Source organism: Pectinophora gossypiella, chromosome 3 (assembly GCF_024362695.1).
Source record: "Pectinophora gossypiella chromosome 3, ilPecGoss1.1, whole genome shotgun sequence".
NCBI lineage: Eukaryota > Metazoa > Arthropoda > Insecta > Lepidoptera > Gelechiidae > Pectinophora > Pectinophora gossypiella.
The window spans coordinates 14,547,190-14,563,076 of record NC_065406.1 but is presented as its reverse complement, the minus strand read 5'-3'; the positions used below and the strand labels follow the sequence as shown (position 1 = coordinate 14,563,076).

Sequence of the window (15,887 nt, the reverse complement as noted above, 5' to 3'; positions counted from 1 at the left end):
CTTGCATTATTGTTATGCATTTTCATTGTCGATGCAATTAATTGCTATTTATAAATTGCCAGGCGTTTGATAAGTTACATTTCACATCAACATTCAATTTTCTTTTTTTAAAACAATCGATAACTCTGTCCTTTAATATCTTTAATGTATAAGCAACTGATTACCTAAATCAAAAATAATCTATATCTTGAAAAACTAAAGTTAAAATATTATTTTTGAACGCACAGTCATTTGACTTTGACAGATTTGACAATCGGGCATTTCGAGTTTGACGTTTGCTTGACTTGATTTTTTCGCGAAGAATGATTCAGTCGTAATTATTTCATTTGTGCGTTATTTCCATTGTAAATTGTTACAATACATTGTTTCGGTAACAAAAATAGTTTTACTTAGCAACAATATTGAAAACTGTCAGTGTAATTAAACGTAAGTATGGCTACTTGTTTTGCAAGTTGTTTTTTTGTTCGTGTACGGATATGATAGGATATTTTTGTTGTGGACATGTTAAATTATGTTTATTGTGTTGTTTTCATCAAGGCCGCGTGTGTACATGTGTCTCGATGATTAATTAAATTACTCGTATGTGTCGACCTGGATACTGCAACTGCCTGTGAGATGTGCAATTTATAATTTATGTACAGTTTGTTTTGATTACGAAACCATCTTTGTTATCACTTGCAAAGCGCATTTTCACAAGGAGTATATGAGACCTATCATGCGAAGTTCCTATCTAGTGATGGGCAGGGAAAGAAAAAATTGGGTGGGAAAGAAAAAATATCGGGAAAATATGGGAAAATAAAATAAACACCCGAAAAATTCCCGAAACATGGGAAAATATTTTTTAATTATAAAATAAAATAAAATGTAGGTATCTTTTAGCACGGAATTTTGACAGATATGAGTAATGATCGGAGTTTGAATGCTGTTTCAGACGATATCACGAATATGGGTATGACGATATCCCCGGGATTACGGTAATTGCAGTACGGCTTGAAAAAAACAGTTAATATTATTGTAACGATTTACAAATAAAAAGTTATGGTCATCTTTTAAAGTTCAACAGAAAATAATTAAAACGTTCCAATCATGAAACCGATTTAATGTTCAGAATGAAAATAGCCCAATTAAAAAAAAATAACCTAATGTCTTTTTACAAAAAAAAACGTCTACTTAAAGCCGTTATTACATTATCCGGTCCTGCAGGCTAGATGCGTCAAGGTCACGGTAGTTGCCATGGATACTCCCCACCAACTCCCGTTTGCCTGCCGGACCGGGTAATGTAATAACCACTTAAAAAACATATTTTCGTGTGGGTTTTTCAAGTACATTCTCAGCGGATATTAATAGATATTAACCGTTTCACTCTCACGGAGCGGCACCATTCGCCAGCCCATGAGTGCGAAAGAAAAAGCATGCGTTACTTCCGCATGCAAGAGAAATAAACAGTGGTAATGCGCATCGGCGGCATCTTCAAAGAAGTGCATCAGGTACAAATTACAATAGCGATAAGTACCTTTTATCTCTTTCTATTAGCTAGTGAGGCTTTTATGTGTTGCTCTATGTGTCATTCGCTTACTTCGGTTTGTCGAGTGCTCTTGTTTTTGTGACTTTTGTGCGATCGATTCTATCTATTGGATTTTTTTGGATTTCTTTACATGTGACATTTTGGCTTGGATACACGGACTTCGATTTTTGCAAGTGAACTAGTTTAAAAAGAATTAATTTCAGGTGAGTCTATTTCATTATTTTAAAATTTCTTTAAAAACGCGCATGTAGAATATCTATGCAAAATTAAGCAAAAAGCTTTTTCCATTATATACCATTGATCATGTTCATTAGTTTCGTATAGAGAATATTTTTGCTAATTTTTACAAATTTCAGTCATAACTTAGTTCACACGAAAATGTGTAGAAGTTTTGTTGTATTTACTTAACATATCTCAATTTCGATAATTTTGTGAAGTTTTGACGCCATTTCTTCTCTTTCCATTTGCGCGCGTACTGCTAATTCAACCAGACATACCACTGTAGTAGTTTTTCACAAAGATGTCAAATATTTGATTCAAATAGTTGGAAATCGTATTGATTTTTTCCTCGCCAATGTGTTGAATAATAATATCGTATAAAACGCATGAGCAATGGTCATTATCATTACACTTTCAGCTCTATTACGCCCTGAAATCCAGCCTCGACTTTTTTTTCTTCTGGCTTTCTCGGTTAGCGATGCGCCAATGACAAATCTTGAGTGATTCTGGTCTTCAAAAAATTATTGTAATTACCAATGATTGGAATATAGGTGCTATTTCAGACGATATAAATAATATGGATATGACGATATATCCCCGGGATTACGGTAACTGATTCCGGTTTTTCATTACACTCGAAAATAATATGAGTATTAAATAGCTGTTTCATTTACTTAATCAACAAAAACAATTTTGTGACAATATTGGGTAAAAATCATTATCATTCAGCATTCTACTAATATTCTTATATCCATAACCAAAGTACCAATTCCCGAGAATTTTGCGTCATAGTAGAGTACCGATTTCCGGACTTTTCCGAAATTTTTGGCTCTATATTATATCTGATTTTTGTCACCACTGATAATGATATCGTAGACGTGATTTGATTATTCTCGGTTGAACTTCTGAAGAGTTTTCTTATACTATCTGACGCGGGCCGTCTTATGATCGTCGGAAGGCAAATGCTGGATCCAACGGCAAATTTGTTTTCTCACACCAAGCACCTCATGCAATATCTTTTGAATGGTTGTCCCAGAGATGCCTAATAACACCTCTATCTCTCGATATGTCACATGACGATCTTTGAGCATTTGTTGTCTCACAGCAACGATGTTATCTTCAATGAAGGCGGATTTTGGACGTCCTTCACGAGATTTGTCACTAAGTGTGGTTGGTATGTCCACCGTGGAATTCCAAATACCAGTTCTATGGTCCGCCGATATGGGACTTCATCATGGAATACAGATTAACTTATCTGATCAACTCATCGAGACGCTGAAGTCGCATTAGGCCTCTTCGAAAGATAAAGAAAATTATTGCACGGAGATTTTCCTTAGTAAGATTAATTTTCGTACGTGACCTGACAGATTCAAACCAACGCTGTGACTAAAAAAAATGCATTAATCCTAATGCTTTCAATTGGTTTGATATTCGAAATTCCTTCATAATTTTGAACAAACCACAATCACGCAATAAGAAGAAATCGACCTTATTATTACTGTATTTTGATCATTATTTGTTATCGTGATTGACAAAAAAAAAATTGTTGCCAGTTGCGCTCACAAACCATTAATAATAAGGTCTATTATTCCACATCCATATCTATTTCAGATTGGGCAGAGGTCACAGAAATCCACTTACTATGATACTAAATTTTACTTCTGCTTCTTCCACTCTCATCAAAATCTTCACACATTCTTGCCGGTTTAGAGTACTCTTGGCTTGACTTTTCTTTAAAACATCAAAACTATCTAAGCATACTTTTTCAATTTTAATATTGTTTTTTTTCTTTATTATAGATTAACTGAGAATGGGTAGACGTAAAGATAAAGAAACTTGGAGAGAATATACCCGCGGACCAGGAAAATCTGTAGTATGCAATCATTGTAGAAAAAGCTACAAATTTGCAAATGTCAGTAAAATGAGAACTCATCTTGAGAATTGTGCTAAATGCCCGCTGGACATTAGACAAGCTTTGAGTCTCAAAAATGGGGACCAACAAGATGAAAATAGAGATCCTCTAAGTTGTATTAGCAGCCAAAATATGCCATCGTCGAATTCTGAAAGCCTAAAAGAAATTCATTCTAAACAAAACGAAGATGAATATGACTCGCCGGTTTTATTATTTACCATTACAGAAGCTGCAAGAACCAAACTAAATGAAAAATTGTCCAAAGCAATTTATGTCACAGGCGCACCACTCTCTATGACAGAGCATCCGTTGTGGAAAGATTTTTTTAATGACCTCCAACCTATGTATAAAATGCCAACCAGGAAAAATCTCTCAACCACTCTTCTCGAGAAAACATACACCGACATGAAAGAGGAAATGAATGAAATTCTTGCAGCTGCCAACGATTTACATCTTCAATGTGATGGATGGAGTAACATACGAAATGAAGGAATAATAAATTTCATCATATCAAGACCTGAACCGGCGTTCGTTAAATTTCTGAATACAGAAGACAACCGGCACACATCTGATTATATATCCCAAGAAGTTATAAAAATCATGGAAGAATATGGACAACATAAATTTTTTGTTCTTATTGGGGATAACGCTAAAAATATGCAATTGGCATTTAAGAAAGTTCTCGATATATATCCTCATGTGATACCCTTGGGCTGTGTAGCACACGGGCTCCATTTACTGTGCCAAGATTTTATTAAATGTAACTCAGTCAATAGTTTTAGCGCTTCTGTGACTAATATCATAAAAAGTATAAAAAACAGCCAATTGTTATGTACGTTGTATAACAAAATAGTACAAGAGAAACACTGTGGTGAACAACTTAAGCTTCCATGTAAAACGAGATGGGGTAGTAATGCAACTTCTTTAGAGAGCTTTAAGAAATCTAAATCGTGTCTTCAAGCATTGGCTGTTCATGAAAAATCAGTTCTTACAAGAGACACTAAATCTGCTTTACTTGAAGAAGAATTTTGGGTTAAAATTGATAATGCCATTGAAATTTTGAAGCCATGCTCAGACTGGATAAAAAAAATTGAAGGAAATGATTGCAATATTCACAAAGTTTATAAAGTTTTTACAAACATTGAAACTGCAATCCTCACTTCTACAATCATAGATAATGATGAAAAAAAAGAATTATTAAATAAAATCGACAGCCGAAAGCAATTTTGTATCAGACCAATCCACTTGGCTGCAAATTTACTAGATCCTAGATCCCATGGTCACGAATTAAACCAAGAAGAAGAAATACAAGCAATTGAATTCATAAATAAGGTGGCCAGAGACCTAAACTTAAATGTCATGACTGATCTTGCTCATTACAAGGCAAAAGATGGAATCTTGTGGGGTAAAAGTTTTGTTTGGACATCGGCAGCTGAACTGCATCCCATTACGTGGTGGAAAGGTGTATGTTCGTCCAGCATACTGAGTAAGGTTGCTATTAGAATTTTGAGCGCTCCATCAACATCCGCGGCCACTGAAAGATCCTTCAGCACCTTTAATTTTATTCACCACAAAAAACGAAATCGTCTTACAACAGATAGAGCAGGGAAAATAGCGTACATTTCGCATAATTGGAATTTATATTCCAATATTCATCAAAGTGACGATGAAACCAGTGGCTCTAATTCCGAAGATAAATCTGAAACCACCCCAGCTTCACCAAGACCAGGACCTAGTTCAGAAAGACCAGGACCAGGACCTAGTTCAGAAAGTCAGTTGGAATATTTTATGGTTACTGATTCAGAGTCAGACTAGTTGATTATTGGAGCATTAATGTTAAACTTTGTTTTGTAATTGATTTACCCACTTTGCTTATTTATGATTAAAGATAACTGTATTTTGTTAGATTTGATTTATATTAGAGGTGATGAAAATAAACCTAATTAGCACATATCATAATTCTTTTATTCTGCTATTACAAGAGCTTTCTTGAATAAAGTTGGTGTAATAAGTAAGCTTTTCATACTAATATTATAAGAGGAAAGATTAGTATGATTGTATTAAATTAACTGAAAAACTACTGGAACGATGTCATTGCAGCTCCTAGTTAGGTATTTTATTTTGTTTAGGTACTTATATTGTGTTTTGTTTTGTTTTACTTTTTAGGTTTGCTTATGTTTTGTTTTTGGTTTTGTTTTATATTTTTTATTTTGTTTACATAATTATTATGTGGTATTCTCATCTCCGTCAACTGTCTTTTCTCTATCTGTGGTAGCTTGTAATTAGCCTTTATTTATTATTAAGGTTTTCATTGTGTAAATAATGCTGTAAGCTCCCCGAATAAAAAAAAAAATGTTGTACAATAGGTATTACTGGAAATTTGTCAAACTAAAAAAATAATAATACCTATATCCAATTATTGTAGTTATGTCACTATAACTCATCATTTTCCTGCCCTTATCCGTGGGGTCGGCACAACATGTATTCCTCTTCCATTCATTTATGTCACTATAACTATTTTTTATATTTTAAAAGTTGACAAAATTTGACCAGGATATCGACAACTTTGAATTAATCCTTATTTTAATAAATAATTTCGTATTCAACTCTGTTTAAATACATGTAGATTACTTTTGAATTCTTAAATCGAACATTCCATTCAAAATATATTACGAATTTAAGTTTTAAGAGTTCATACGACACGAAAATAAATTGGGCATAAGTAGGCATACATTATTTTAAATGGTCTTTGTTGGAAATCCTTACTTTTAATACAAATATATGCGATAAAAAATATTTTCCCTTGAAATGGGAATTTTTCGGGTTTTTTCCCTCAGAATTGGGAAAATTCCCAAAACGCGGGAATTTTCCGGGTAAGAACCCAACACTATTCCTATCTGATTCATCAGTCATGTATAGATTGTTCCAAGCCAGCACTTCATGTAATGGGTCATCTGTGCACAGTAGAGAGATGTAGAGGGCGTTAAACTTTTTTTATTACGGTCGAATAGATTACTCAGTTACTCCTCATCATTCTGCCTACTTGTTCAAATTGATTGACCAAGCCCAAACTCAATCAGTTTGCTATAACCCCTGTAATATTTTAAGAGTAACAAATATTGTCCTGATTAGAATGATTCACTGAACATCATACTGTTTTCAATCTTCTGACAGTCATTGTCACATCTGTGCTAAATATAAGCTGGTCACTAATCTAATTTTATCAAGTTTCAGTAAAATAGGATATAGGTAACAACCGTACCGATACCACATGTTGATTTTTCATTGTAATTTCAAATAGAATTATTGAGTCAATTTTTCAATTAGTGATAATATATTTTTTTATAACATGGGATTTCTTTCAACAGGATTTTTTTTATGTTCATTCAATATGGTTTAAAATGGTCACTTCATTATCTTACATTAACATAAACTTATGACTATATCCCAATTGGGGTAGTCAGACGTACATCCATCACAAGATGAACTAAGTACCCACACCTCACCGATCTTTCATCTGCTCATCTCTCCCTCTCATCTTCAGATCTTAGATCTAAATAAAGTAAATTGTATGGTTTGGAAACGAGGAAAAAATATTTTAAAAGGCGTGATATTTACTACTTCCTACAGTTTATAACTTCTGCAGATATTATGCAAATCAATGTCATTGTAATAAATTAAATTCATACACCACAATGAAAAAGACAAAAACAGTATTGAAAGAGGTGTTGCCAGTCAACTTATGTTAATTATTCCATTGGTCACGGGTCATCTACCATATAACTAGACAGATATTTTTCCTCCTTACAATAGTCTAATGCATGCATTAGTTATTGCAACTCAACTGAGGTTTTCACTTCTATCATGTGGGTTTTGAGGTGGAGCACCAACCTCATCAACCCAGTGTCAGTGTTACTATTGAGCCGCCAAAGGCCCCTGACATGGCTCATGTAACAACTACTTACTTACATCAGTAAGTAGTAACTGGGACCAATGGCTTAAGGTGCCTTCCGGTGCCTGGATCATCTTACTTCCAGACAAACAGGTGATCAGCCTGTAATGTTCTAACCAAGCTTGGGACCACAAAGTAATTTTTGTGATATGTGCCCACCGGGAATCGATCCTGGGACCTCCGAATTATGAGCCCATTGGTCAACCACTGGACCACGGAGGTTGTTAGGTTTTTATCTATATAAGTAATATAAAAGCGAAAGATCAGTCACTGACTGACTGACTCACTCACTCAACACAAAATCTCAGAAACTACAAGTGCTAGGAGTCTCAAATTTTGCATGGGGGCTCCTTGTAGGCGCTCACTGAGACTTCGCGAAATTCAACCCCTGAGGGGCTTAAATGAGGTGGCAATGTTTGTATGAATTTTTTATAGTTTTAATAGTAGGGTTACACGCGAATAGCTAGGAATATATATTTAGGTATAGTCCAATGACACAAGATGCAACTCATGTGTATGTATGACATGTTGCTTACTGGCAAGCATGATATAAAAAGACCGGGTACGCTCAATCCTATGACAAGCCGCCATTGCTAGCCCATTGATGATGTAAGTGTTACCATTATATTGGTATCTCCAACATTCCACGGAGGTAAATTTTATTATTGAAAATTATGTGAATTACTGACTAATGTATTTAATTTCTCTTACTTGTCACATAAATAAAAATCATTGAGACTGTAAGTAAATCTTTTACTCAAAATTCAAAATTTCCTTGAAAAGTAAATGTAAAAACATTGATCATGAGTAATTTCCTTTTTACAAAATGGCAACACAGGATGGGATGACGTCAGCTGAGCTAACCTTGAAATGTTAGCTGTCACTTTTGAGCATAAGTACCTGGTTTTCTTATACCATGCTGGCAAGTTCATTAGAATGACAGCAGGACAGAAATATAGTACATAGCCTAGAGCGAACGAGACGTAAGATATGTCTCTCACTAAAGATAAGCTTCCGAAATGCGGCACATATTATCTTCCCGTCAGATATGGAATATAAACATGATTACCTCATTGCCTCATTCTACCAAAATTGTCTTCTTGTCTTGTCTTTTGTTAATATTTCTTTATCTTAAATATTATCCTCTGTAAATATCACCAAATCTAAGTATAAATACAATTACATGCTGCTAATGCTATGCTATGCTAGGCTTCTATGCTGTTCTGGGAGCAAATAAAAAACATAGAACACGTTCAGCTGCTTGTCTTCCCGGGCATGTCGTAAAAACCGAGAGGGATTGTGTCCTCTAACATGATGGACTAATGTTATGGGCGATAGGCTGATCCCTTATCACCATAAGGTTCATCATATCCAGCTTAGGACTTCGTATCAACAGTGGCTGCAAGTTGTCTTTGATTACTTGTGGCTCTGCCCACCCCATTAGGGATTACGGGCGTGAGTTTATGTATGTATGTATGTAAATACAATTACAGAACACAGTCATCAATTTTCAAATCCAACTTACTTTTCTATTTTATTATTTAATGATCGAAATACAAATAGATAATTGAGATTTTGTTAATGACACAGTAATTACATAATTGTTCATGTTGTTGGATTCATTAACAAAATTGACAATTCCCCAATTACTTCTTATCATTTAGTTCTCTAAAGTAATATTCAGTGAGTTCTTATGTCTTAACCTGGCGATAGGTATTTTCGGTCAGTTGTCTCCTGACTATTTGTGAGATTTGTCTATCCGAATAGGGTGTAAAGTTATATTGTGCATAAATAAACAAATCAGTCGATACATTTGGTGTGAAGTCTAGTTACGCGCGTACCTGTTTGTCGATTGCGTTTGTTAAAAGGTAGGTAGGAACTTTACGCCAAGGTAAAGGTAGCTAGGTTTGGTTAAGACATTACAGGCTGATCACCTGATTGTCCGAAAATAAGATGATCCGTGCCTCGGAAGCACGTTAAGCCGTTTGTCCCGGTTACTATTTACTGATGTATGTGAGTAATCGTTACATAAGCCATGTCAGGGGCCTTTTGCTGCTCAATCATAACCTTGACACTAGGGTTGGGGATAAGAAGACTTTACGCTGCTGTAAATCTTATCCCCAGTAAATTCAAAAATAAAGGATACAGTAATCCTCTGAAATTTTCACGGTTATTATATACGATAATAAATCGTAATTAAATAGTATAGTTAAAATACATAATACCGGGTACTTATCGCGTTGCATTTCATCAGTCAACCCAAGGCCAGTGGAAAGCTCATATTCCTGTAAGAACCTGGTATTATGTGTTTTAATTATACAGTAATTCTATGAGAAACAACAAATTTGTTTTTTTCTTTGATAGTGATAAACTATTAACTTGTCTTAGCTTGGGTACGGTAGCGGAAAATAGAGGAAACAAGGAAAATGAGCAGGAATCAACCAATCACCGCACGGAAGGCGGTAGAGCGTCTTCTCTCCCCTTTGAGAAAACCACTCTTATTCCTCTCTCTCATCTGTTACAGAGAAAGCAATGCGCCCTCACTCGCCTGCAGACCAGTAGCGCATGCGATGTGAGAGCGGCGTGGGATGTGGCTGTGACGTGACGTGACGAAGTGTGACGTGACAAGGTGTGTCCTGTGACGTCATGTGGTCGCTGCTGGGCTGTGTGGCGGCGCTGCTGGCCGCCGCCCGCGCTGGCATCATCGTCTACACGCAGGATTTACCGCATACTGTGAGTACTGTGTTTATGTGACATCTTTGAGGCGCTTTGAGGATCATCCTGGCTCGCGCCGGGCACAATGTTCCTATCCAGCTTCCCCTTTTTATTTATTTATTTTATTTTATTTTTATTTGGCTCACAAAACAGGTTGGGATTACAACACTAAAAAAAGGTACAAAAAAAGAATGTTTTGAACTAGATCCCAGCCCAAGACATGTGTGATCATGTGTGTTTTATATTCTACTTCTATCGTGTGGGTTATGAGGTGCATTACCAACCTCATCAACCCTGGTGTCAGGGTTACTATTGACCCGCCAAAGGCCCCTGACATGACAGATGTAACGACTTCGATAGCGTTTCAGAATTGGGTCGTGTACCGGGTTCAAAATAAATCATTAAATTACTAAATAGAGACTGTTTTAGAACTAGTGAAAAACATTTATTTCTTTTTTCTATTGAACTTATTTTTTAATTATAATCAAGAAATACGTAATAACAAGTCCGACCTTTAATTTGTATGCACAGTGTGACGTCATTTTTCTATGACGTCACACTGTGCATACAAATTCCATAACAATTTTATGTTTTGACGTTTAGTAACATAAAAAAGCAACTTGTTGTTGTTGTTTAAATTCGCCTTATATAAGGCAGGCAAAGATCTGAGGACCATACAGCCTTGACTTTAGTAATTTAATATTCGAAAATCACGATCAAAATAGGCCCAAGCCTTGTCTTCAGTTTTCAATAAAAAGCAACTGATTTGACAAGTTGGAAACTAGCCTATTATGGACAGACGACCGAAAACTGCTCTATTGCTTTCTATATGAATTTTTACTTAAATAAGAACCGGCGTGCGTGTATGAAGCGATTGATGAATGTGGAGGAAGCAAGAGAAGTGTGTCAAGATCGAAGCAAATGGAATTCTATAGTCTCTGCTTACCCCGGTGGGAAATAGGTGTGGGTTTATGTATGTATGTATGTACTTAAATAAGAAGCCAGCAGAGTTCTCTTTCTCTAAAAGTTTGAAAGTAATTGAATGGTTCATCATCTGCTTCATCAATTACAATATTATCAGTTATTTGTAAAAATTCTCACTTCGTAGGAACTCGTGATATGTAGGAAACAAATGAGTGACTCATAATTTACATACATTTGATGAATAATATACCTACGCATATTAAGTTGAATGAATGATTTAGTACTAGCAAATCAACTATTGCTATTTATTGCCGTTCTTTATATTACATCATTTTTGCATATTTAATAACACATCATGTCTAATCCTATATTATTCTTGTTCAGCTCATCACATCACTAATTTAAAAGCCACGCTCTTGTCGCCGGCCGCGGCGTAGCATTCTCCATGCTACTTTTTTTTTAATTGACGTGTGTTCCATGAATTTTATGCCTGTTGGTGTAATGACGTATTTTGTTTAGATTGCGAGCAATGCGAGTTACTGGAAGAGAATCCGTTTTGGGGTTTTTTTTATACTAGTATTTAGTAGTAGCGCCATCACGGTTCACTTAATATGTATAAAGTTCTAGCCCATCGATTCGCAACCATTGAGCTCTGTATTGCTTTTATACTTCCAAGCAATAATCGATAGATGGCGTGTGCCCGGTACTATATAAAAGGCTATTTCTAGGACTACCTGGTCAAGTGGCTGCTGAAGGATGTTAGTTTGGATATTCCAATATACCTAATTTCCCGTCCCTTTCCTTTTCGGCGGATAAGAAAATGACAGGTATAACTTAAAATAAACTTACATGGTGTGTACGGTCACGAGCATCAATATGCATACACTTTGGTACCATTTCACATGAAGTTTTTTGACAAATTGCACTGTAAGTCTCACTAAATGTCAAATATGTTAGTGCGACAGAGTCCTAAAGTGGGTACTGTATGGGACATCCCTAATAGTCTACCATTTATGGTCAGTCACATCTAGCGCGAGCAAGCCAACGCGTATCAATATTTGGATCTTGTAATTTAATATAATATCCTAAGTAATACAGTTCATTCAATTGTTTGTGTGGGGTTTTATTACAATTTACCAGCGCTCCCTACAGGTACATTATATTGCTCATGACTGTACCGGAATCAGCACCATTATTATAATAATTTTGTAGGTACTATGTACCTAATCAGTTTTTTTTTTTGACGTGACTTATTGTAGATTTGCCGCAGATGGCATTAACTACTTGGCCGGACAAATGGGGAGCGCTGAAGGCTCTCACCCGGTTACCTAATCAGTGGCAGCCCTAGCAGAATATTTCGGTTGTGCGAGACCTTAATACAAAGTTTAGCCCCCCAAAATACAAAGTTTTTCGATTAGTTTACGGCTATCGAAAATTACCTATTTAAATCGTTTAAAATGTCGTTTACTTCCACTCGGTATGAGTTTTATACAGCCGCAACCTAACTATTTTCTGGCCACTCAGGCTAAGACGTCTGGGGGTTAAAATTGCCACATCGCAGCAATTCATCTAAGAAAGCAATATTGCAATTTGACATTTGTTTGCGCACTCATATCAATGTCAAATAGCAATATTGCTATCTTAGATGAATTACTTTGATGTGGCCATTTTAACCCTCCTGGGGGGTTTGACATTTCTTTGCATTGCGCACTTACTTTTCTATACGCAAATGTCAAATTGCAATATTGCTTTCTTAGATGAATTGCTTCGATGTGGCCATTTTAACCCCCGTGATCACACGATTTGAAAGATCTTTCTGAAAGTAGACATCCGTGGTGTTCAACGCAACATAACGTGTATTACGCAAATAATGCAATCAATAATCTGTATTGTCCTAGATGTTTCGATGTAGGTACTTATTGTAAATAAGCCTACTTAGCTTATCGCGCTTCTAGATTTGTTAATAATTATTTGTGAATAACGGCTTCTCCAACATAAATGTGTTAATGTAGACTAGACATGGGCGGATTTAGGGGGGGGGGGGGGGGGGGGCATGACTCCCCTGGGCGACAGTTTGGGACAGGGGTAGCCTCTGCAATTTCGGTAAGTCAGTGGTTGAGCGTTGGACTCACGACCCGGAGGCCCCGGGTTCGAATCCCGGTGGGGACATATCACAAAAATCACTTTGTGATCCCTAGTTTGGTTAGGACATTACAGGCTGACCACCTGATTGTCCGAAAGTAAGATGACCCGTGCTTCGGAAGGCACGTTAAGCCGTTGGTCCCGGTTACTATTTACCGATGAAAGTGAGTAATCGTTACATGAGCCACGTCAGGGGCCTTTGGCGGCTCAATCATAACCCTGACACCAGGGTTGATGAGACTGGTATTCCACCTCACAACCCACACGATAAGAAGACCCGATAAGGTTAACGCCTTACTCTTGAATAGATCACTCCCCTCCCCACCCCTCTTCGTGGATAGTCTATCTTTGATAATTGTTTACCTGAAGATAACGTATCTGTTGGAATATTACCGCCACTCAACTCTGGCGATGCTCAGTATCAGTAGTCAATGTGTCGATAGTATGATTGGTGTTGCGCGCGTTGATTGAAAATAAAGTGAAAAGTTCTGTGTTCTTGTGTCGTCCAGACTAGTGAGATGGAGGGTTTTGGGTCTTTCGGTTGCGTCAGATTTTACGCTGAAGTGGTATGAATTGTTGAGGGGTTTAATATCAGTTAGGCCTGAATATTATAAACAAAGTCAATCAAGTCAAAGTAAGTCTGAATATTGTGAATATTGTAGGCCTGAATTTGTAATTACCTTTATAATCTATATTTTTGCGCGCGCACACACACCCGAATAAACACACACACGCGTACACACGCACGCACACACACACTCAAGAGTACCTACCTATAATGTTATTCGATTGTCTTTTGATTTTATTGTTTTTTTTTGTGCCTAAAGCTGCTGTATATTTCTATTTAATGTCCTCTAGCCCTCGATGACAATTACTTCCGCACAATTTCCCAGGAAGAGGAAATGACTGAAAACCAGCGCTGGATGGCGCCATAGCATAGCTCCATCACAGCACAAGCTGAGCCATTTCCTTTTGCCCGTATTCGTAATATTCATAATTACCTAGTTCTTGTAGCAAATGTAAATTGTTACTGGCAATAAATTTATTTTCTTTCTTATTCTTATATTTTGTTCAGCGCAGGAAGAGCGGGGTTTCTACTGCAAGTACCTTGGTTATGTAGCAGAAGTGTGGTAGAAAGTGTAGAAACCCCAACACTGGAAATTGTAAACTTCTATAAATAAACGTATTTTTTTTAGGGGTACGTGATTTCCAGGATTTGTGCCAGGCTAATGATAAAAAACTATAACAAAGCGGGCGCGAATGTAGGCTTGCTATGTGGTGTGGTATAAATGATAATTATTCGATTCTTCGTTTTGACGAGATTTCCTATTGTTGTATAAGCTGTTCGGTTCAAAAGTCAGGATACTAGAAGGCACTTGTTTTTATAGCATTCACCCGTGTCTAGGGAAACTCACAAAGGGAAATGAAATCTAAAAGTAACGCGGACGGGACTTGATCCCGCAGCTCTTGTCTTGTCAGCTCTTGGTATAATGTTTTTATAGATCGAAAAAAAAATGCATGGACCGGCTGAGGTCGAAGACCCGGTGGTGTAATGGCTAACGTGCTGGTCCTGGCTTGATAGATCTACGGATTCAGACCGGACGGACCGACTGCTACTAATTTCAGAGTTAAGGTTCATTCTTCGTTTGCTTATTGATGTGTGACGTCACTGGGTAAAATGTCACGTGACCAACCGTTGTCGCGCGAAATTTGAAATAGCTATAACTGGTAATGAATGGTAAATCTCGCACTAACCTATAAGTAGATTCCGCTAAACTACTTAGCAAAATAGCACGACGTTTGATACCGGCTTTGCCCTCGACCTCTCCAAGGTCATTCGCTAGGAACCATTGTTCTAATCTATCCTTATATATAGACCAATCCTGCTGTTCGTGATTGAACGTTGCTAACGCACCAATCGACCAATGTTTCAGTGTTTTATGTAAGTCTTAAGTCTTATGTTTTTCGATTTAATTCTAGAAGGCGTTGAGAAAAGACGTAGTTTCCAAGAGAATCAGTCAAAGACGTCCCTCTATCTGGCTAAAGTCTTCTAAACTTAGAATTAGATAAAGAGTTTTAAGGTTGAGGTAACGAAAACATCTTTTTAAATCATACGTTTGTTCAGCCGTCTGAAACTTTAGCCTTGTGAAAGTGTTTATTATTTATGTGGGAATATTTAAAGATATGTAAACTGTTTCGTACTAACCAAATCTACATGTCTCAAACTAATGTTTTATTCGTCGACTAATTGCCATAAGGGGCCCGGTGGTTTCCAAGTGCAATATGGCTATAATTTCATTTTGTTGATCATATTTCACTTGCCAAAACCACAGAGCTGAACTCACTTGGTAAACCAAACACAAATTCTTGAATAGCTTCCAACATATCCATGTTATCCATATCTTGAATAGTATAGATTTCTAGTCCAAAGCAACAAAGTTGTTTATGAAATCAATATATATGAGTTGTTACTGTATTAGCTATAAATATAGCTAATA

General features: G+C 36.5%; 2 protein-coding genes across 5 annotated transcripts in view; both read left to right on the top strand.

Moving 5' to 3' along the window:
• The first annotated feature begins 262 nt into the window (after positions 1 to 262).
• Positions 263 to 15,887, top strand: part of LOC126382120 (E3 ubiquitin-protein ligase RNF13) — a 36,938-nt gene continuing 21,313 nt past the window's right edge. The window contains exons 1-2 of one of the 4 annotated variants that reach the window (XM_050031870.1): positions 263 to 426; positions 10,133 to 10,341. In XM_050031870.1, the coding sequence (XP_049887827.1) occupies positions 10,255 to 10,341 (87 nt within the window). In that variant the 5' untranslated portion in view covers positions 263 to 426; positions 10,133 to 10,254. Of the gene's footprint in view, positions 427 to 467; positions 611 to 10,132; positions 10,342 to 13,804; positions 14,024 to 15,887 lie in introns of those variants that run through there. The other 3 variants (XM_050031871.1, XM_050031868.1, XM_050031869.1) reach the window with 3 other exon arrangements.
• LOC126382087 (uncharacterized) lies at positions 731 to 6,262 on the top strand. Its single transcript, XM_050031814.1, has 2 exons — positions 731 to 1,728; positions 3,544 to 6,262. Exon 2 carries the CDS (start codon positions 3,555 to 3,557, stop codon positions 5,469 to 5,471), a length of 1,917 nt encoding a protein of 638 aa, XP_049887771.1. The 5' UTR covers positions 731 to 1,728; positions 3,544 to 3,554; the 3' UTR covers positions 5,472 to 6,262.